The 23,915-nt window shown below is 37.5% G+C and overlaps 2 protein-coding genes across 4 annotated transcripts; one reads left to right on the forward strand and one right to left on the reverse strand.

Moving 5' to 3' along the window:
* Positions 1-98: 98 nt before the first annotated feature.
* On the forward strand, positions 99-17,494 carry LOC113088206 (NACHT, LRR and PYD domains-containing protein 12-like). Of its 3 annotated transcripts, none has more exons than XM_026255701.1 (8): positions 99-216; positions 5,595-5,731; positions 8,679-10,604; positions 12,301-12,471; positions 13,436-13,609; positions 16,295-16,468; positions 16,552-16,598; positions 16,833-17,494. In XM_026255701.1, exons 2-8 carry the CDS (start codon positions 5,616-5,618, stop codon positions 17,366-17,368), a joined length of 3,144 nt encoding a protein of 1,047 aa, XP_026111486.1. In that variant the 5' UTR covers positions 99-216; positions 5,595-5,615; the 3' UTR covers positions 17,369-17,494. The 3 variants fall into 3 exon arrangements, with proteins under 3 accessions (XP_026111486.1, XP_026111487.1, XP_026111488.1); XM_026255702.1 differs by having other exon boundaries at positions 8,682-10,604; XM_026255703.1 differs by lacking the exons at positions 99-216; positions 5,595-5,731 and adding an exon at positions 7,391-7,414 and having other exon boundaries at positions 8,682-10,604; positions 16,833-17,492.
* A 2,382-nt stretch (positions 17,495-19,876) lies between these two features.
* Positions 19,877-23,027, reverse strand: LOC113088208 (retinol dehydrogenase 8-like). Its single transcript, XM_026255704.1, has 5 exons — positions 22,846-23,027; positions 20,881-21,060; positions 20,656-20,749; positions 20,281-20,464; positions 19,877-20,124 (listed from the first exon to the last, which is right to left on the reverse strand). The coding sequence occupies exons 1-5, from the start codon at positions 22,994-22,996 to the stop codon at positions 19,897-19,899; spliced, it is 837 nt and encodes a 278-aa protein (XP_026111489.1). The 5' UTR covers positions 22,997-23,027; the 3' UTR covers positions 19,877-19,896.
* Positions 23,028-23,915: the final 888 nt, after the last annotated feature.

The following is a 23,915-nucleotide window of genomic DNA, read 5'->3' on the forward strand; positions in this document are numbered from 1 at the left end:
ACCTGAAACACACGTGATCGTTGTCATGCGGTGAATCTGGCCAATCGTGAAGCAGCTGTGACGTCATCAGCGCTCCTGCAGCCAGTCAGCAGGCTCAGTTGTATTCACCTGAATTACACTCCAGGGATACTCTTTCAAAACCGAAAGTAAAAAAGATCCCAATAAAATCCAAAATATCAAGACGAATTTTGAAGATACCATAAACATCACATTACAGTAAGTTCGTATACCGTCTTCTGATATTACGTTGTATTATTATTATGTTGTATTATTGTTATGTTGTTTTATTGTTTGAGTTGTTTTCGCTGTTAAACTCCATCTTTAAGCTTCAAACAGCATTTTAAAGAGTTGTGACGGATGTAGAAATGAAAAAAATAATCTTCAGGATTATAATAATATCGAGCTCTATGGATTCTGCTTTTAGTTGAGATTACTGTATATATTCATTACAGTCTAAAACACAAAGAAAAATGTAATCATTTAAAAATGAAGTAGATTTGCAGATGTTGATGTTCAGTGACAGTCAGATATTCTCTGGTGTTTGAGTCTCATGGGAACAGTTTAAATACTGTATTTGAAGACAGATCTTCAGTTTTCAGTGAGATTCCCTCGGACATGAAGGTTAGCTGCAGTTTGAGCCTTTCTGCAGTCTTAATAAGTGTTTATTATGTCCATTTACATTGAGTTTTGTTATTTCATTATAAATATATTTACAGTTATCTTAGTACTTCGACTTAAATGAAAAAGAGAAACATCATGAAAACTGGCTAAAACATTTTAATTTATTTATTTATTTAAAGAAACAGGGACAGCGTACAATAAACATTAACCTCAAAGGGAGAGATGCATAGTACCAGGTTTTAGCTCAAGAGCTAATTTTCACCCGTAGTCCCTGGGCAGGCTGATGTTAAGCTACAATATATAAACATACATGAGTAATAAGATTTACACTTGCCAAAAAAATAAATAAAATAAAAAGTTCATGTTCACACTTTTCATATACTTAGACCTTAGAACACACACTTACACACATACACATATCTGGTCACATGTGGGGACAAATTTGATTTGATAAAAGCCATTTCTTTGCTTGGCGTGTGAAGGTGTAAAAATTTGTGCTTTTTTTTAGCTCTATAGGCAACATATTCCACTGACGAGCGACCACACAAGAAAAAGCAGAGTTTCCAAATACTGTCCTGCGTTTCGGGATCCTGCATTCGCCTCGCACTGTAGATCTTGTGGCTCGAGCTGTTATTTCAGAGCCCAAAGATATGAATTCTTTTAGTGGAGGAGCAGCGTTGTCATGAAGTATCTTATACATCAAACACAGATTGGTGTGAATTATCAGATTTTCAAAGCTGAGAAACTGGTATTTTACAAGAATATGACAGTGATGGAATCGTCTGCTTTTCTTATCGTGAATCTTTAAAGCGCTTTTATATAATGACTCAAGTGGCTTGAGGGCAGTTTTAGTAGCCTGTGACCAACTTGTCATACAATATCGAAAATGAGGAACAATCATGGCATTTAGATAGGCCCCTGAGGCCTCGATTGTAAAGGAATTTCGAATGTATCTGAACTGTGCCATATTAAATTTTATTGTATTTGTTAACTTTTTTAAATGCTTTTTAAAGCCTAAATGTGGTTCCAAAATGACACCTAAATATTTTACCTGTTCTTGATTTAAAATAATTTGTCCATCAATTAAAATATTAGGGTAAATTTGTATTTTAAAACGATTTGTGAAAAACATAGAAACAGTCTTATCTAAATTTAGAGTGAGGCATGAGTTTTTCAGCCACAAAGAAATTTTCTTCATCTCTTTAGTCAGTTTGTGAGCGACTTCTTCCGCAGTTTTACCATGTGCATATAGCACCGTATCGTCAGCATACATAATAATTTTACTCTTACACACAGTTGGTAGGTCATTTATGTAAAGGGTAAAAAGCAGGGGGCCCAAAATGGAACCTTGTGGCACTCCCATGCTACAAGGTCTTAATGGTGATTTTTTATTGTCAACCGCAACACATTGTTGTCTGTCATTAAGGTAAGATTGAATCCATGTTAATTGATGTTAAAATGTATTTCAAATAATGAAATTTAATTTATTTCAGCTAATGATAATAACTCTGGTTTACAGAAGGAACACATCTAGAGAGGAATGTATTTAATCGCTCACTTCTACAGAATAAAGGCCTTTACAGAGGCGTAAAGCTTTAAATATGAAATAGATCCCTTGTGTAGGATTCAGAGATATTCATGTTTAGTGATAGTTTGTTTCTGACATGACTACAAGTGACCCGTTCTGGAGAAATGAGTCTGAATGTGCCCGGGCTACATTACAGACAAAACCAGAGAAAACCAGTCAAACAGGACAAATTTGGAAAAATTAGTTTAAGCTCTAGTCTAGTGATCCCATGCTCCAAATAGTAATTAAAGATCTAAACCTGTCTTTATTTGGACTGTTTCTGAGAGGTTTTGTGTTTGTTCATAAGAAGAAAAGCACTTTTGATTGATGTTTTGAAATGAACGCAGGAATGAGAAAATAAAGTGAGACTTATATCCAGAAATATACAAACAGTTCTGCATCTGAACTCTGTGGATGCAGGGATTCTCTCATGTGATGATATAAACTCATCAATCCACGGCACTCCAAAATACTGTGGAAAAGCCTTTCTTCACATGGCTTTAACATTAAAAACAACACATGTGTGAGAAAGTACGAGACTGGATTGATGTTAAAAGAGTTATTAACCCTCTGGTGCAGGGCTGTCACTTTTAGACTGGAAAAAAAATGTTTGGAAATGAGAAAAAGAAATGCTACTGCATCGCATCGTGCTGGTATAAAACTCTGTGACTACTTGACTTACACTGTGGTATTACAGATATATTAAATAATAGTCCATAATTTAGATAACAATATTAATTTATAACAGGAAATGAATATTGATCCGTGTATTTAACATGAAATGTAAAATATTGAAGTAAAATTTTTTTTGAAATGAAGTAGACCTATTAATGTTACAAAAAAATGAGTACACGATGAATGCCTTTGGTCAGTATTAACTGTGAACAACACAAGTGTGACTAAAAATAGATATAATAATGTGACCAAAAAAAAACATAGATCTACCAGAAGTTTAAGAGTGATACCTGATGAAAATGATCTTACTGACGCTGACTGACACATCTGAAGCACACACACAAACACACATTATCTTTCAGACAGATACACACATTCATACAGTTAGATCATTTGAGAATATCTGACTTCATGCAAACATTATCTGTTATGTCTTAAGTGAACGTTTGGGGAACTGTTGGTGAAAATCATCAGATGTGTAACAGATATTAGACAGATATTAGATTATATTAGATCTGTGCAGTTCAGCAGGTCTTAATACTGTATATATAGACCATCTGTCTCAATGTTAATCTAACACAGGCCCAGCACCAGGACTCTTTAACACTTCATAATAATTAACTCTTTAATACATGAACTAACTTTAACTAATGGAAGCTTATTGTAAAGTGTTACAATGATTTAGTTATATAGTTGTTTAAGCAAATACATTCACACAACACTGTTAAAAATTGTGCCGTTAAATAACAGTAATTTACTGGCAGTTCTCTCACCAATAATTTACCACTCTTATTTTTTTACAGTATTTTACCGTAAATTCTACTATGTAAATTAACTCCACTCCCACTGCTTCAAACTGTTCGAGTTTAAAAGCTAGCATTCCTACGATGTTAGTACTATGAACTTATTTCATTTAAGTCCACTGAGAAGGAATATTTCTTAAAGGGGGGGTGAAATGCTGGTTTTCACTCAATATCCTGTTAATCTTGAGTACCTATAGAGTAGTACTGCATCCTTCATAACTCCAAAAAGTCTTTAGTTTTATTATATTCATAAGAGAAAGATAGTCTGTACCGATTTTTCCCGGAAAAACACGAGCGGCTGGAGGCGTGACGTGTGGGCGGAGCTAAAGAATCACGAGCGCCAGTAGGCTTTTGTGTTGGAAGCTGTGACATTACCGCGAGGGAAAAAAAAACATCATCCAAATCAAACCATGGCTAACAGTCAGATTCAGCCGTTTATTTATGATCCAGAATCAGATCCAGAGGCTGAAACTGAACGAGAGCAGCAGCAGCAACGACTCGCTCCGAGCAGGGCTCGAACCCGGGTCTCCGGCATGGGAGGGGACGCACTAACAAGGAGGCAGAGATATTTGAAGCAGTTTTACTCTCCGCATGCGGTTCCAACACACGATCGTGACCCTTTTTCCTTGGGACTGCATTATCCTTAAGAAATAAACGATGTGCAAATCCGTCGTCAAACTGGGCCTTGTTTGTAAAACAAGCATCTTCGAAATGCAGGGAACAAACACAAACACTTGCACAACTCCGTTGATGCTCTGTAAAAATAAACTCCATCCACTGGTCCCTTAATGCTGTTTCTCTTTTGGTAATCTGTGCAGGGTTGTCTTGCCCTGGCAACCAAAAACACACTTCTTTTGTGACATTTGGCGACGCTCTCGCTCTGATCAGTGAAGTCTGTTGTGCTCTCAGTGCTCTGCTATACGGGAGCGCGCTCTTCCGGCAGAAGTGTCTCAGGACACATATAAGGAAATTCCGCTCCATCTAACGTCACACAGAGCCATACTCGAAAAAAACTTTCCCAAACTTGTGACAAACTGGAAGGAGTATTTTTGGAACAGAAATACTCCTTCAAACGTACAACTTAATTTTTGAAACTTTGTCCATGTTTAGCATGGGAATCCAACTCTTTAACAGTGTAAAAAACTCAGTATGCATGAAATAGCATTTCACCCCCCCTTTAATATAAAACTGCAAACACTTCATGTGAATTAGTAAAATAGCTAAAATTATCACTTTTACTCAAACCGCTGCAGTTCATTGTCAGCTATAGCAGACATGAATGATGAATGCACCGTTTTAATGAAAGACAGTATGTTACTGTCAAAATTTGGCCATTTTTTTACAGAAATTTTTAACAGTGTAGGTATGGTGCTAGTAATAACTGTTAGCTGTTTGTTTCTTTTTAGGCAAACTTGCTGATTGTGACTCATTTTGCCAGCACGGGTCACAAATGTTTTTTTTGTTATATAATTATTATATCCTTTTACTGATCGTGTTTGTTTGGTGAACACAGTGAAACTCATTGTGGAGAAGAGCAACTATCACACATTTGACAAATCCAATAATCTGTACGTTTGAGATTTGAGGGGTTTTCAGCAGCGCTTCAACAATGAAAGATCAGCTCTGAAAATACTCCTCATCAGATGTCCTGATCACTTAGTGGATGTCAGCAGAAACACAGATTGCTGCTTTCCTCCTGCTGCTGGAGTCAGATATGTTGAGTAAGACACAAGAGCATCAGTGAGATCAGATCCTGATGATGATGATGAGGAACACTCTTCAGATCTTCTTCACTGCAGTCAGTAAAGCAGCACTTCAGGATTCAGAAGAACACGCATTCTCTTCAATCTCATTGTGTGTGTAAGATTTCACTGGAATAATAATCTCAAAATTATGTGTCCTGTGTTCTCTTGTGTTTCCATATGCAGGTGTGAAGTCAGTTTGTCATCATGGAGAACAGAGAGAGCAGAACAGACAGATCTCACAGCTGTGTGTCTCTGAATAGTGTCAGATCCAAGGATTGTCCTCTGGTTTTCAGTAATAAACCAGTGACCTCTGACCCCAGGTGAGATATAATAAAGTACTGGGCACAACAGACTGAGTTAAAATAAATGAACAGCAGACAGAACTAAAGGAGGAATGATTTCTGTGTGTTTATCTTGATCTTCAGGAGGAAGAGGAAGATATCTTCATCTCCGGATCACAGCTGTTTGTCTCTGAATAGTGTCAGATCCAAGGATTGTCCTCTTGTATTCAGTAATAAACCAGTGACCTCTGACCCCCGGTGAGATATATTCCAGTGTTAAGGTCTGCACTGATAGACACTGACCAGCGTGAACAATCACTGGATCACACTTCATCATTTCTCAGACGCTCCACGAGTGTACAAGTGCTGCTTCAACATGTTCAATCAGAGAAAACACACACTGAGAACAGCTGCAGATTCAGACAGAAGTCACACACTGATCCACAAACTGATCAAGAGTTTCTGCTGTTCAGTGAACCGGCCTTTAGACTCAACTGACTGACTTACAGCTCATCAGTAGAAAATTACGAATTATTTTAAAAGATATATTTCTTATCCTCCAAACAATCTGCAATATAAAGACTATGAAAACTAATATAGTGAATGTATCTGTGTAGGATCTGCTATACATTATGTGAATTTCTTTTAAAGGTATAGTTCACCCAAAAATGAAAATTAGCCCTTGATTTAAGCATCCTAGACGTTCTTCATCAGAGGAATCCAATCCAACTTCCAAGCTTTATAATGGAAGTAAATGGGTGATATTCAATAGTCTAAAGGAAATCGAGTAAACTAATAATATATATCCATCATAAATATAATACCATTATGATAATAACATTATAATTAGAACTTTATAAACTGTAATCTCTGGCTTCTGGTAACTGTCAGGAGAGAGTGGCTGGGTTCGACAGGGCTTCAAACCATAGCAAAAACACCCTCACATGAAGCTGTAATAAAAGCATACAGGAGAAAGAGATCTGCCTGAACATCTCCAAACTCTGGTTCATCAGACTCCTCCTGGATAAATCACAGAAAGAGATTTATTACCAACTAATCTATATTAAGTAAATATTTTATGACTTCCTTTCAATTAAATACTGCAGGTTCAGCGGAAAGAAAACTGTATGCTATTCATTCGAAGATTGAAGAATTTGAAGCTTCTATGAACTAGAAGATATTATTCTGTTAAATGATAAGTTCACTTCCAGAACAAACATTTCACCATGACAGTCATATGATCCTTCAGAAATCATTCTAATATAGTGGTTCATTATTAATGCTGAAACATGCTGCTCAATATTTTTTGGGACCTGTGATACTTTTTTCAGGATTTTTTGAATAATTTAACTGTATTTAAGTTATGTGCTGAGAAGAACATGTATCAAAAGCATTAAGCTTTCAAAGCACCCCAGGACAAACCGCAGGAAACTCTTGTGCTTTCATCTGAAGAGCTGAATTCAAAGCACTCTGATGTTTCAGACAACTTTCTCCTACATCTTAGCTGTTTTCCATGTGTTTGTTCATAGAACTGACGAGTATTTTATCAACTCTATCAGTTATTGTTGCAGCACTTTTATAATAAACGAAACAGCAGACAAAACTAATGGAGGAATGATTTCTGTGTGTTTATCAGCATCATCAGGAAAAACTGAAGAGTAACGCATCCTTGAATTCTCCTGATCCTAATTCCAGTGATGAAGCAGTGACCTCTGACCCCAGGTGAGGATAATCATGTGGTGATGATTGGACTGTTTTATGGGAGTCAGAAACACACTCAATACACACAGATCTCCACACTCACCGCTGTGAGTGCAGAGAGCATTTGCAGCTTTTGACCGCTGAGTGGTGCTTTAATCAAGTTATCAAACAAACGCATCAAAGCACATTTTCGCAAATAGCCGTCAACTTTCCCTCACCAATGTGTAACATTTGACAGCTGCAGTCGGGGAAAATTAAAGAAAGGCGCTGTAGTTAAAATATTGAATATTCACAGATGAAAGTTTAGTAATTATGAAGTTATGTGCGTTTCTTAAATCGGGGTAAATTTCAAGCCTATGAACCTGTGCATAATCTTTCTCTAAGCTACACAGTATTAAACCATATTTTAGATTTGAAACATTTAATATGTATGTAGTATTATATATAGAATATGAATTATGTGTTATATTATCCTAAAGAAATTGTCATTTACTTTGCATCAGACAATTTGAGTGAGTAACCTATTTTAGTGAGCTAAGCTAAATGGATTTATATGACAATATTCTCACATATTAGGCCTGTATTTGTCACAAGTACATTTTTAATTTATATTTCAAAATTATTTTAATAAAACGGCATGCATTTGTTTCACACACTACTCTGTTATTCGTTACATGTCCTGTATTTTGACCGATAACTTCTTGGGTAAAAGATATCTGTTTGTACACTGATTAAGAAATTCCTTTATTTTAGTAAAATGTGATGCACTGTTTAATTTCACTCCCATTATTTAAGCCTAATTAAAACAAGAAAAAAAAAATTAAACATGCTCGATTTAGCTAAATCCTTGAAACTCTAAAAAATGAACTGATTAATAAAACATCCTCACGTTTAAACTTACGTTTTAGTCAACAAAATGCACACAATGTTAAAAAAAAGCTTCATTAATTGAAAACTTCAGTGATTTTCTTCTTAACCTGCTTTCATACAATTTTATTATGCAGCCCATTTAAATGCAGGTGTGTATCCTATTCCTTAAAATATCAGAGTGCAAAATTTGTGCGGCGCATGATGCTGAGTGTTACATGCAGAACTAACTAACTAAAATATCCACAGCATAAAGTACAGCCTCATAATTCATCAGCATTCAATCACAAGCAATCATCTGGCATAAATTAGAAATTCTAAATAAAATACAAGACTGACATCTCTATCGATTTAGATTTTAATTCATACATCCTTTATATGTGGATATTTTTAATCAGTTGTTCTTGTGATATTTCAGCGGAGCAGATGGAGAGCGAAGCATCTCTGGAGGAGTCTCCTCTGTCTTCTGTCTGAACAACACGAGCGTTACAGCGTCTCTGAATAAACCTGATCAAGCAGTGAATGATGAACTACAGAGAGTCAAAGAGCAGCACAAAACCAGCATGAAGAACAAGTATGAGAGATTATGTGAGGGACTGAAACTCCAGGGGAATGAAAGCCTCCTGAACAGCATCTACACACAGCTCTACATCATAGAGGGAGAGAGAGAAGGAGTGAATGAAGAACATGAGGTTTTACAGATGGAGAAAACAGCCAGAACACAACACTCACAAGACACTCCAATCTACTGCAATGACATCTTTAAAGCCTCCACTGAAGCAGGATCTGAGGAGAATGAGCAGATCAAGACTGTTCTTACTAAAGGCATCGCTGGAATTGGAAAAACCGTTTCTGTGCAGAAGTTCATTCTGGACTGGGCCATGGGAAAAGCCAATCAGGATGTAGATTTCATGTTTGTGCTTCCATTTCGAGAGCTGAACTTGATCCGAGATCATCAGTACAGTCTTCACAGACTTCTGCTGGATTTTCATCCTGAACTTCAAGATCTGGACTCACAGATTTATGAGGAGTGTAAAGTTGTGTTCATCTTTGATGGTCTGGATGAAAGCAGAATCACACTGATGTTTTCAGACGCTCAGAAAGTTTGTGATGTGACTGAGACTTCATCAGTGGCTGTGTTGATGTCAAAGCTCATGAAAGGAGAGCTGCTTCCCTCTGCTCTCATCTGGATCACCTCCAGACCAGCAGCAGCCAATCAGATCCCCTCCAAATACATCCACCGTCTGACAGAAATTCAGGGATTCACTGAGCCTCAGAAGGAGGAATATTTCAGGAAGAGAATCGGTGATGAGCATCAAGCCAGCAGAATCATCTCACACATCAGAAGAGCAAGAAGCCTCCACATCATGTGCCACATCCCCGTCTTCTGCTGGATCTCATCCACTGTGCTTCAGAAGCTGGAAGAAGATCTGAGTGCAGAAATCCCTCAAACTCTGACTGAAATGTACATCCACTTCCTGCTGATTCAGATCAACATGAGGAAGCAGAAGTATGAAGAGAGAGATCCAGAGAAACTCCTGCCGTCCAACAGAGAAGTGATTGTGAAACTTGCTGAAGTGGCTTTCAAACAGTTGATGAAGGGCAATGTGATGTTCTATGAGGAGGACCTTATTAAGACTGGGATAGACGTCACTGACGCCTCAGTGTATTCTGGGATTTGTACTGAGATCTTTAAGCAGGAATCTGTGATTCATCAGAGGAAAGTTTACAGCTTCATTCATCTGAGTGTTCAGGAGTTTCTCGCTGCTTTCTATGTGTTTTACAACCACATTAGGAGCACTACAGAAGCATGTTTTGATTCACTGCATGATTTGTACAAAAGAGTAATTAGTAAAGCTCTTGAGAGTGAGAATGGTCATCTAGATCTGTTCGTGCGGTTCCTGATGGGCATCTCAATGGAGTCCAATCAGAGACTCTTACAGGATCTACTGACACACACAGAGAACAGCTCAGAGAGCATCAGGAGAACCACACAGTACATTAAACACAGGATCAAGAGTCTAAATGATAATGATGAGCTGTATGTAAATGAAATTAATGAGCAACATGAACAAGTTAAAAAACATCTCTCAGTTGGTCAATCCATCAATCTGTTCCTCTGTCTGCTGGAAGTGAAAGATCAGACTCTGTCCAGAGAGATTCAGGAGTTTGTGAAATCAGACAAACACTCAGAGAAACTATCTCCTGCTCAGTGCTCAACAATCTCCTACATGCTTCAGATGTCAGAGGAGAAGCTGGATGAGCTGGACCTCAAGAAATATAACACATCAGATGAGGGGAGAAGAAGACTGATACCAGCTGTGATCAACTGCAGAAAAGCTCTGTGAGTGTTCAGTTATTAGAACATAATGAAACATGTATAATAATGAATCTACCACATTTAAAAATGAACCATTTCCTAAATGTTAGTAAAGTTTTTTGCACCAAAATGGTAATACATTTTCAGATCATGACTACTTTCACTCAGTCTGATTGTTGTCAGTAAATGTCTACTGTTATGATTGTCTAACATCATTGCATCTCTCTTCTGATCACTGCTGGGTGTTTAAAACCTGATCAGGTGTTGAAGTGCTGTTCTGGAGATGTTCAGATGCAAATATCTACTACAGTGTAACATCAAATTATGAAAACAGTCAATTTGGCAGCTTTGGCAGTTAATCTGTCAGCAGAAAAAATGCTTTACTTTTAGTTTTATCAAATGCTCTTTTTACAGTTATGAGGATTCTATTTAGTTTTTTGGTCCGAAATATACATTATACTTTAAACATTATATATAGTCACATTACATATATAAAAGCATCAAAGAAAGATTGATTCCTCTCATATTTGTCATTTCGACTTTGCTGGGAGTGAAATGTTTCGATTTACCTGTGGTAGTGGCTCGTGCCCATCGATCCCTGGCTCCTAGACCTGCGAAAGGACAATATCTAAGGCCTTTGATTGTAAAGCTTCATCACTACCAGATAAAGGAACGCATCATCAGTCTGGCATTACAATACTTTCTGCTTGAATACATGGGCTCACGAGTGCATGGCAGATGTGCAGAGCAGCCAAGTTCAAATATGGTTACCTCTTCCCATCCCGCTTTCATATTACTGTGGATGGTGTGTCAAATGTTTTCAAAGATGCAGAGAAAGCATGATAGTTTTAGATTGAAAGCAGACATAGGTGGCGCAAAATGTTAATGCAGCTGGATGCAGAGCAAAAATGTGTACTTGCCTTATGATTTTCATTTTTTTTCTTTTTGGGGGGGGGGGGGGGGGTTAGGCTTTCTATAATTAGCTCAATTGGCAGGACTATTGGGACTTGGACTACTTAAAGACATGTTGTCCAATCTGAAGCCATCATAGGTGAGGGTTAATTATGTTCAAAGTGTTTAAGATGTTTTGTTCTAAGATTTGAATTGTTCTGTTTTCCTTTTTATGTAAGCAGCTAATTTGTTTTAAGATGGAAATTTGTGTGATTTATATTAAGGATAAAACAGCCATGAATAAGCAGGAAACATCTTAGTAGAAGCATAAATTAAGGGGGATTTGGACTTCCTCAGTTTAAGTTAAGTTATATTATTTGGCCGCTCATTTGAATATTTTCTCACTTTGTGAAGATTGCCTCAAATGTTGTGATATTCAAGACATGCCAATTTGGCTTCAGATTGTTCACTCTTCATGCAAACATATAGTATTTCTCTCCCAGCAATTCTTTATAGCCCAGTGAGAATGAGTAAAGCATTACATAATTATAATACAGTGATACTTATTTCATTAAGAATAAGCAAGACAGTGATCACAATAAATAAAGCCCCTAAACTGTATAAAAATGTCAATTTTGCTGGAATCATGCCTTTTAGCCAGGATTAACTGATTCAAGTAAACCTGAATTATAAAATAATCTAATTATTTTCTCATGCTCAGGAGCAGATCTTCCAGGTTCCTGGGGACAATTGAGAATTTTCTTTGCCTGTATTCATTGTTTTCTCATTATGGTTTTAATTTGATTGGTTATTATTTAATCTCTTCTAGTCTTTATGGCTGTAATCTCACTGAACAGTGTTGTGAGTGTTTGTCATCAGCTCTTCAAACCTCAAACTGTGTCCTGAGAGAGCTGGATCTGAGTAACAATCACCTGTGGGATTCAGGAGTGAAGCTGCTCTCTGGTGGACTGAAGAATCCAAGTCAGTTGCATAAACTAAGGTATTTAAAAACATATAAGAGGTAATTTACAGTCAGGCAGTTATAATGTTAAAGTGTGCCTATTAGGGGTGTAACGGTATGCAAAAATCACGGTTTGGTACGTACCTCGGTTTTAAAGTCCCGGTTCGGTTCATTTTCGGAACAGTAAGGGAAAGAAATGCAAACATTAAACTGCAGGTTGTTTATTAATATAAATTTTCTTTAACAATTTGTTTAAACTTTTTAAAAATACTTTTTAATAAAATAAATAATAAAATATAATTTATAATAAAATAAAAAAAGAATAAGAAATAGAATACTGCTGCAAAGTTCTCCACTAAATAAAATACTCTGTCTCAAACCAATATCATATAATAAAATCTAATAAAAAATATATAAATAAATAACTATGATTACAGTGTAGCATTACCAATCCCAGCTTGTAGGCCTGCTCATATTTAATATATATATATAACTTTTCCAAAGTGTAAAGTGCAGCCTCAGCAGTTTCAGTTTTTAGACCTGCTCAGATTTCGTTATAGCGCTGGACCGATCGGAATTAAGAGCAAAGGTCTGTTTAAATGCCGACGGGAGCTGCGTTTGAATTACGCTAGTTTTTTCCTAGTTGTAGTGATGTTCACACTCGCGTGATGCCTTTTGAAAACCTCTATTTTGCCATCAATACTGTTGACGGTGTCCTTTATCAGTAGGCTTTATATTTATGCTCGACATGAAGTATAGATATTGTTGCCGTGAAGACAAGATCCTGGAACGCGGAGACTTCTGCCACTTAATATGTTCGTTTTGAAACACGAAAATGTACCTATGTTCCCCAAACAAAATACTGCATTCAGTCATTCGGTACACACGTGCACCATACCTAAAGCCCTGTACCGAATCGGTCCGGTATGAATACACGTACCGTTACACCCCTAGTGCCTATAGATAATCACTATGTTGATGTGTGTGTTCTTGTCTCTTTCAGTCTTGCTGGCTGTAATCTCACTGCTCAGTGTTGTGAGAGTTTGTCATCAGCTCTAAAATCCTCAAACTGTTTCCTGAGAGAGCTGGATCTGAGTAACAATGACCTGCAGGACTCTGGTGTAAAGTTTATTTCTGACGGATTGAAGAGTCCAGACTGTCAGCTGCAGATACTGAGGTATGTTTTAACTGGTATGTGTTTAATAAAAAAGCACAGTGAACATGTATTTTCTCCTCTGCATGAAAATTATGCTAATTATTAAAGTGCCCCTATTAGGTTATTTTTAAGTTTGCTAATATTGTTTTATGAGTCTCATAAAACAAGTTTACATGCATGCAAGGTCAAAAACCATATTATTTTTCTAAAAAAAAATATATTTAATTTTACCTCATTTCTAAATTATTCGTAAAAAACTTGTGCGGAACAGTTCAAAGAATCAGTCTCTCTAAACCCCTCCTCTCCGTCAGCCCTCACTACTGTTATTGGTCACATGGCGCAGTCCTTTGTGATTAGTCCAGAGCCGTAGAGAGATCAAGAGATTGGCTCTGGATTGTTCTACCGTGTACTGTGCGTGTCGGAAACGAAACGCCCATTGCCATGACGGAATGACAGCCCTGGAGACCTGTCAATACATAGAAAAGATGGTATCAATTGTACCTTACTAATTCGAGCCAGAGTTTGATGATGAAATGGTTGAACTTGCTGATCAACAAGAGACTGATTTGCAAGCATGACTGGAGCATAATGTTTCTCAGTGGTAAGTGTCAAGTGTTAACAAGTTTGTGGTAATTCTAAGATGTGATAAAACAAAGTTAATACATCACAGCATAGGACAGCGGTACTCCATTCCAGTCCTCATGACCCCCTGCTCTGCACACTGTTAATACACCTGATTCAGATAATCAGCTCGTTAGAAGTGAGTTCCGTGCATGAACTGTGCTCAAATTGACAAGGTCTCTACACAGTGTTCATTGCTCCCTACTCCCTAAGCAGGGGAAATCTGTTGAAGTGTACTTCACTTTGGAACATTAATTCACTGATTTGGGCTGCGCAACCTTCACACATGGATAAGTGTGACATCATATACCTCTGTAAATAAATACAATTTGAAATCATGGCAGAATATCCTGTGATGTCCACATCACAAGGCACTTACGTTCGACTAGAATAAATGTCTGTAGTTATAAGAGAGACATTCAAAATGTGCAGAACAGGGGGTCGCAAGGACTGGAATTGAGATCCTCTGGTGTAGGATACGGCGTCTTCTCATCATGATGTTAACCACATGGAAATTTTACTGTTTGAGGGTGAGCAATATTGAGACATAGAACGTGGGAAGTGATCATGAAAATGTGTTACTTTGTGACGTAGAGCTGTAAAAGAATAAGATTCACATTCCTGATGACACTGCAGATAGTTTATGTTCTCATACAGCTACATGACACACTGCATGAAAGGTAATATTTCAGAAGGCATAATAGGGGCATATTAAAATATAAATTTATAAGGCTTAATTATTGGAAATGGAAGCACATTTATTTTATTATACATTACAACATTTTCATTCAGTTCTGTAATTTTCTAAAATCAGAACCAGTGACAAACTCCATGTAAGACTTATATAATATAATTATATAATAATATATTACTTGTTTTTCATGAATGTATTTTACAACAATACAAAGAATAATGTGTAGGCCTACCAGATTTAGTCATAAACTTATTCACACTGTAAAAAATTGTGCCGTTAAATAACAGTAATTTACTGGCAGCAGGGGTGCCAGTAAAGTACTGTTAATTTACAGCTTTCAACCATTAATTTACCACTCTTATGTTTTTTTTTTTTACAGTATTTTACCGTAAATTATACCATGGAAATTAACTCCACTCCCACTACTTCAAACAGTTCGCGTTTAAAAGCTAGCAGCCTAGTGATGCATGGGTCGGGTTTTTTTCCAACCAGCGGGTCCCGCTTTTATGAATTTATTTGACCGACCCCAGCCCGCAAATAAAGTAACATTTCTTTACCCACCACGACCCACGCATCGGGGACATCAAGGAAGATACGTTGCTACTAGACTCATATTTTTGTTCACTGAAGTTCCTCCCTCTACAGTAGCGCTTGAGCTCGGCGCTATTAGCAGCGCATGTGCAGCTCGTGAACAGCTCTGTGAACTGTTTCATCCTGTCAAAGAGTTACTGAAGATGTGACGGAGCATGTGATTTGTTGAATGTAGTGAACCCATCCGCCCTTCACTGAACGAGATCGAGAGATCTTCTCATTTGTGAATGAATTGAACTGATACATCTCGTTTATGAACGAAATGAATGAGTATACAGGGTCAGTGAACCAAGCATGTAAATCTCGATCAGCAATCAGCAGATACAAAGAGCAGTTATAGGAGCTGTGCAGATACGCTCGTTTTCATATTTAGCATACAGAACATAACTCCACGTTTAATGTGAATGTTTTATATGAACTGTCTGACCAAACAATTAAAATGTTAATTATGCAAGAAAACTTCATGCTTTCTTCATCTGAACAACTTATTTAAACTATTTAATGCGATTATGCACACATTTTAGTAAAGCCAAACGATACTTTTGAAGTATCGGTGCACCGTGCAACACTAGTCTGTAGATGATCGTCTGTGTGTGCCTGTTGATGATCTGTCTTTCTGTGTCTATAGATTATCTGTCTGTGTTTCTGTAGATGATCTGTCTATGTATTTGTAGATGATCTGTCTGTGTGTGTCTGTAGTTGATCTGTCTCTGTGTGTCTATATATGATCTGACTTTGTGTGTCTATATATGATCTGATTGTGTGTGTCTGTAGATGATCTGTCTGTTATGTGTCTGTAGGATGTCTGGCTGTATGATGTCAGAGGAAGGCTGTGGTTATTTGTCTTCAGCTCTGAGTTCAAACCCCTCACACCTGAGAGAGCTGGATCTGAGCTACAATCACCCAGGACCATCAGGAGTCCAGCTGCTCAACCACAAACTGCAGGATCCAAACTATACACTGAAGAAACTAAAGTATGTCAAACACTAATACTGACATACAGAATGTGCGTGTGAATGATGCAGATCTACAATAATGTGTGTTTGTGTGTTTATAGTGTGGATCATGGAAGAGAGATCAGGATGACGGCAGGACTACGGAAGTGTAGGTCTTCCCACACACACACACTTATGTTTATCTTTGTGAATAAATTAATTTGATAATTGCAGTCCCTAGCCCTGTAACCTAACATTATCCATCACAGCTGTGTGTCTAACCTTAACCTTATTCTAAACCTAACCACTAAGTTAGTCTTAACCCTCAAACAAAAAGGTGTCAGAAAGAAACGAGCCAAAACACCCTGACTTTACTCTGTTTTTCCACTCTACTTGTGTTCAGATGCCTGTTATCTCACACTGGATCCAAACACAGCGAACCCTCGACTCATTCTGTCTGATGAGAACAGGAAAACCACACATGTGAAAGATCATCAGCCGTATCCTGATCATCCAGAGAGATTTGATGTTCCTCAGGTTCTGTGTGTGGAGAGTCTAACTGGACGCTGTTACTGGGAGACTGAATGGAACGGATTTGCTGAAATATCAGTGACATATAAAGTGATTGGCAGAAAAGGACCAAAACATGACTGTTGGTTTGGAAACGGTGACAAATCCTGGAGTCTGTACTGCAGTCCTGAAAGTTTCACTGTCCGTCACAATAATAACGGCACTGATTTACCTGCTGTCTATCCATCCATTAATAGAGTAGGGGTGTATGTGGATGTGTCTGCTGGTGTTCTGTCCTTCTACAGTGTCTCTGACACACACACACTCACACACTTACACACATTCAACACCACATTCACTGAACCCCTCTACGCTGGATTTAAGGTTTATTTGAATTCTTCTGTGTCTCTGTGTGCGATTACAAAGTAGACATGTCCAAAAGCAAACAAAAGTTGCAGTTTTCTATACAATGTTTGAGTTGCAGTGCTTATCACATATTGTATGTGAATTCCGGTATCAATTCAGACAGCACTAGCATATCATTGTTTACTATAGAGGTATTGTTGTTTTCCAGTCATGGGTATTACAGAAGGTCATGTGCTGTGCTTGTGTGCATCACCTATGACTTGTATGTCTTTTGATTAATTATTGATATAAATTTCCTTTATTTTAAAAACATATTTAAGTAAACTGAACAAAACTGTTTGTAACAAACTTGAAAAAGGAAACAGAGAATTCTAGAAAGTATCTCACGCTTACATGACCCTGACCATATTTGGGCAGTCTCTATTTATTGATTTTAGAATTACATTTTTCATCAGATACCATTTTTAATTAAATGAAATTAAAATATAAAAATAAATTAAAAGGTTATGGTGTGCAAGATAGGTGCACAAATGATAGCTCAGGTACAGCAGGTCAGAAAACTAGGGCTATAGTTGTAGCACGTTAATTTAATTAGTTGGTTATGGGAAAACACTGTGAAAACACTATATTTACATAATGCACATGCCCTGACCCAGAGCTGTATGACATCTGACATTTTATACTATTAACAAACTTAATACAGGGCGAGGCTATATGGCATTTATTTTGGCACTGCTGTTACTCAAAATTTTTGTGGAAAGACTTTTCCTCATTGGTTACTGAGAATATTGATAAAGATGTTTCTTTACTTTGAGAAAATATTTTGTTTGGATTTGTTAATTTGAAAGAAAAAAATGCATTTACATAAAAATTACATTTGCTAAATCTTATTTTGTTAACAAAATTGTATATACATGTAAATTCTCAAGTTCCTCCCTCTGTCTCCATGGTGCGAGGTCACCCCTTCCGAAAGGCAATCTGTCACACCCTTGTGGACTGTTGATCAGGTTTTCTCCCTCTGTGTCCTTTTTTGGTTGTTCCTGTTAGTTAATCACCTTCATTGTGCTCACCAGTCTGCCCCTCGTTATCTGCCCAATATTATTTCCTGTCTCTTGGGTTATAGTTTGTCTGTGATTTGTGAATGTTACCCTGCGCATGTGTGCCTTTTCTGTTTGAACTCTGCTTTTCGTGGTATTTTTTGTGATCCTGCCTGTTCTGTAGCAAATCAGCACTGTGACAACAGGATTGTTTTGCTGTTTGCTGACTTCATTTAAAAAAATGTTGTTGTCATTTATTGTTAGTTATTTGTATTGGGATGTCTTTTTTACAATTGTTGATTGCCTCTGTTCTTGAGGTATGTGTATCTACTGAAGCCTAGAGTATGTTCAACCAATAATATCCATTTCCAAGATATTTTACAGACAAAGACCATATCTACATATTAGATTAAGCTATCTATTAAGGTTTCTATAATTCACTGTTTGCCATTGGTAAACACCCTTTTTTCACCTCTTGGATTTTTTTTTTTATAAAAAACAATTTATTTATATGTACTTGTATGTAGTATAACTAAATATATTTGTGGCACACTATAAATTGGTATATTTAAAGTCTGTTAAATTGGAATTAGCTAACACAAGAAGCATGATCCCAACTAAACTAAACACTGATCACCACAATGGTGACTTCAAATTAATCAAATATCAACATTTAACTTCTGTTAATTCTCTATAAGAGCTTCTCTTGATGTATGACAGAAATAAAGTCAATCTAATGAGTTTAGCTGGTTAAGCTGTTTGTGGAAATGCATATTTCCAGACATTCCGCACTTTTTAGTATACTTAACATGAATTAGATATTTTAAATACAATTAAGTATATGTAATTTTCACAAGGGGTATCACTGCTGAACACAGTTGATTTGGCTCTAATTCAGTCTTTCAGGAGCTTCAGAGCTTCAATCTGCTGCTTGATCACTAGAACATCTTCATCAGCATCTCTTCTTCTGAAATGATGCTCTTTTCTGCTTTATTATTTCTCCACCAGCACAACAGCTTTATATGACAGGAGCCACACAGCTATCACTCAAATATCTCTAGAAATAACAATAATTTTCAATCAGAAATCGAAATTACTATAGTGCTTAATTTAAAATCAGAAATTAGACTTTATCATCTCATATGAGGCTCATACTCTGAAAGCTACAAAGATAATCAACATTTCTCTAACAGAATATTTGTGCATCTAGAATTTAATCTGTTCAAAGATAGAAATACATATTTCTGTTTGTACATGAGTATGCATGCGTTTGAGAGAGAGTGTATGTGTGTGTGTGTGTGTGTGTGTGTGTGTGTGTGTGTTAGGCTGGTGATATTGCTAGTGTGTGTGTGTGTGAGAGTGTGTGTTAGGCTGGTGATATCGCTAGTGTGTGTGTGTGTGTGTGTGTGTGTTTGAGAGTGTGTGTTAGGTTGGTGATATTGCTAGTATGTGTGTGTGTGAGTGTGTGTTAGGTTGGTGATATTGCTAGTGTGTGTGTGTATGTGTGTTAGGCTGGTGATATCGCTAGTGTGTGTGTGTGTGTGAGAGTGTGTGTTAGGTTGGTGAGATGGATCTTCTCCGTAACCATCCGAAGCTCAAGAACTTCATGATTCTCACGGTAACATGCATGACTCCTCCCAGGTTATACAGCATGTGATAGAAGGTGTGAACAGACAGGCTGCGCGTCTCATCCGCGTACTTCAGTGCCACGATCGGAGTGTACAGAGGATTCGTCAGGTTACGGAACGGAGGCCGCGGCGACTCGATCACCTTCTTAGTGACCTTCAGAGACACACAGCATATGATAAACACTTGAGCTCTGTGAGGTTGGGTGGATCTTATTCCCTGCAAATGTATTAACTGTTCATAATCTGGAAGGAAATCATTCTGAAAGTGAAAACAGTGATATTGTGAACGGGTATGAGTTGATGTTCTCACCTTAGCGACGTCTTTAGGTGTTTGTCCCAGGCCTTGGAAGAGGTTGACTTGTGTGGGCAGGTAGCAGGACCTGAAGTGATGGAGCGTCTCTGGATCAGCACCAACAAACTCCTTCTTAGAGACTTCTGTCATCAGCTTCAGCTCAAACTCAGTGTTTACAGGCCCGGGCTCGATCATCGACACACTGACACACACACACACACACACAGATGGGAAATACGTCAGACTGAAGTGAGAGACATCAGCACAGATCTAGTGTTCATGCTGTTTGATCACTGAAAAAAAAAAAGAGTCCAAGACCATCAGAAACCTTAAGTCACATGACAGGAAGAGGAAATGAGGAGTGTGAGTCGAATGGCAAATGCTGAGACTCACTAGACGTTAAAATTCATCAGCTGGATGGCGAGACCCTCACACAGTCCCTCCGTGGCAAACTTTGACGCGGAGTAAACATCATTAAACGCCACACCTGTGAAGAACAACATGAGTCTGATTTGTTTGGTGTTTCAGCATGTGTGTGATTCAGCAGATCCTCATGAGAGCGTGTGTGTCTGTGTGTGTGTGTGTGTGTGTGTGTGTGTGTGTGTGTGAGCGTCTCACCATGCAGGCCCAGCACGCTGCTGATGACGATGATGTGTCCGGAGCGTCTCCTCTTCATGTCAGGCATCACCTCTTTAATCATGCGCACAACACCATAGAAATTGGTCTCGAACACCTGCTCCATCTCGTCCAGACTGAGAGCCTCAATCGGCCCCACCAGACCCACGCCAGCGTTATTAACTACACACACAGATCACAGCTTGACTGAACCTTCACTGCTCTAACACAGTGACATGGAGCTTCCATCTTTACCTTCTTCTTCAGTACTTGTTTAGTTGCTGTGCTGGATTAATTAGTTAAGCTCATTTATAGGGAAGCACCGAATGTTTGGCAACCAAAATTATTCAGCTGAAAACAGCAAAAACAATAATAAGCAAGACAATCAAATAGCGACCACCGGAGAGTGAGAGGCATGTATGGCAAGCGGTTTTATCATAAAATATTCCCAGCGTCACTCGTCGTAATTGCATTTTTACTAATAACAATTCAATTAGAGATCTCTCTAATTCAGTTCTAACTAGTAAAAATGCAATGATAGAGCTCTCTAAATAAATTCTTACTAGTAAGAAATATAGTTACAGAGCTCTACAATTGTACTCTCACTATTAAAAAAAACTTGTATTAGATTAGATTGTATTACTATTATAAACTTCATTAGATGCAAAACAGATTTGCGAATAGACCCTTGTACAAAAACAGGTATTTTACAACCAGTAATTTAAATGTGCATATTTCCAGGTATAATGAAATTGGCAAAATTTTCTTAGCGATATATATAATGTTCAATATATGCAAAAAAATTATATATGATAGATTTATGCAATAAGTTCATAAAAGTGTAATTAATACTACGTTTTGGAAATGGTGCCAATTATCTGCACCTCAGAATTTATAAATTTTAATTCAAATTAATGGATGACACCTTATTGGGACAATAAAGCCCTCCCTAAACCTACCCGACACTTTATTTTAAACATTTTGATAGTTTCTTTAATTTTTATTGAAAATAAATGCTTTTGTGAAGTGATTTGAAATTTGGAAAGTTTGTCAAAAGTTTCCCAAAAGGCAAATTCGAACCTGGGTCGACCACGTCAAAGCAAGTACCACATACGTTTTATAGAGAGCTATACAAGTCAATTCTTACTGGTATCAAATTAATTAGGGATATCTTTAATGCAATTTGTACAAGTAGCAAATAAATTAGAGAGCTCTGTAATTGAATTAGTGTGCTCTGCAATTGCATTCTTACTAGTAACAAATTAATTGGAGAGCTCTTTAATTCAATTACAGAGCTCTGCAATTAAACATATCTTCAATTAGAATTTTTTACTAGTAATAATTAAATTAGACATCTCTCTAATAGGTATTGTTTTAGGAAGGATTCAGTTGTAGAGCTGTCTAACTGGAATTATTAGTAGAAATTATGTTGTAGAGCTCTTTAATTAAAAATGAATGGAAGTCAGAAGGGACGTGTAACTAGTAAAAATGTATTAGTAGAGCTTTCTAATTATAATTGTTACTAGAAAGAACTGATTTAGAGAGCTCTCTAACTGGCATTGTTACCAGTAAGAATTTAATTGTAGAGCTCTCTAATTAAATTGTTACTAGTAAAAATGCAGTTATGATGAGTAACGCTGGGAATATTTAAAGATAAACCAGCTTGCCATAGTCATGCACTCTTTATAATGAAGCTAACATGTCAGCAGTGTGGAAGCATCTGAACTTGTCCAAGAAAGATGCAAAAACCATTACAAGCATTGATAGCAAGAGACTGTTTGAGACTAAGAGACTGTTGTTTTGCCATTTATTTTTTCTTTGAAAAGCAAGACAAAACAAAACAAAAATTGTTCAGTTTCGAATTCGGTCAAGATTTTCATTTCGGTGCATTCCTACTATTTTATGTAGAATTACATTCAAATGTTTGGGGTCATTCAAAAGGATGTGTGTGTGTGTGTGTGTACTCACTCAGTATGTCTACATGTCGATCTCTGATGCTGTCGACACACTGTTTGACAGATTCATCACTGCAGACGTCCAGCGTGAGCAGAGACAGAGTTTTACCGTACACGTCTCCCGCCGCCTCAACTAACTTATCCTTCCTCTTCAGATCCCGCATGGTCCCTATGACTGAACACACACACACACACACACACACACACACACACACACACACACAGAGAGAGAGGAATAAATACTGAACACACACACACACACACACAGAGAGAGAGAGAGAGTGAGGAATAAATACTGAACACACACACACACACACACAGAGAGAGAGAGAGAGTGAGGAATAAATACTGAACACACACACACACACACACAGAGAGAGAGAGAGAGTGAGGAATAAATACTGAACACACACACACACAGAGAGAGGAATAAATACTGAACACACACACACACAGAGAGAGGAATAAATACTGAACACACACACACACACAGAGAGAGAGAGAGGAATAAATACTGAACACACACACACACAGAGAGAGGAATAAATACTGAACACACACACACACACACACAGAGAGAGAGAGAGGAATAAATACTGAACACACACACACACAGAGAGAGGAATAAATACTGAACAACACACACACACACACAGAGAGAGAGAGAGGAATAAATACTGAACACACACACACACACACACACACAGAGAGAGAGTGAGGAATAAATACTGAACACACACACACACACACACAGAGAGAGAGTGAGGAATAAATACTGAACACACACACACACACACACAGAGAGAGAGTGAGGAATAAATACTGAACACACACACACACACACACAGAGAGAGAGTGAGGAATAAATACTGAACACACACACACACACACACAGAGAGAGAGTGAGGAATAAATACTGAACACACACACACACACACACAGAGAGAGAGTGAGGAATAAATACTGAACACACACACACACACATATATATGAATGACCAAAACTTTCCAGAGTGCTTCCACTATCCTATTGTCAAAACAAGATCTTGGCCAAATAAGAAAGCAACTCTTGATGTAAGTGTGT

The sequence above is a fragment of the Carassius auratus genome, unplaced genomic scaffold (assembly GCF_003368295.1).
Source record: "Carassius auratus strain Wakin unplaced genomic scaffold, ASM336829v1 scaf_tig00045811, whole genome shotgun sequence".
Lineage (NCBI taxonomy): Eukaryota > Metazoa > Chordata > Actinopteri > Cypriniformes > Cyprinidae > Carassius > Carassius auratus.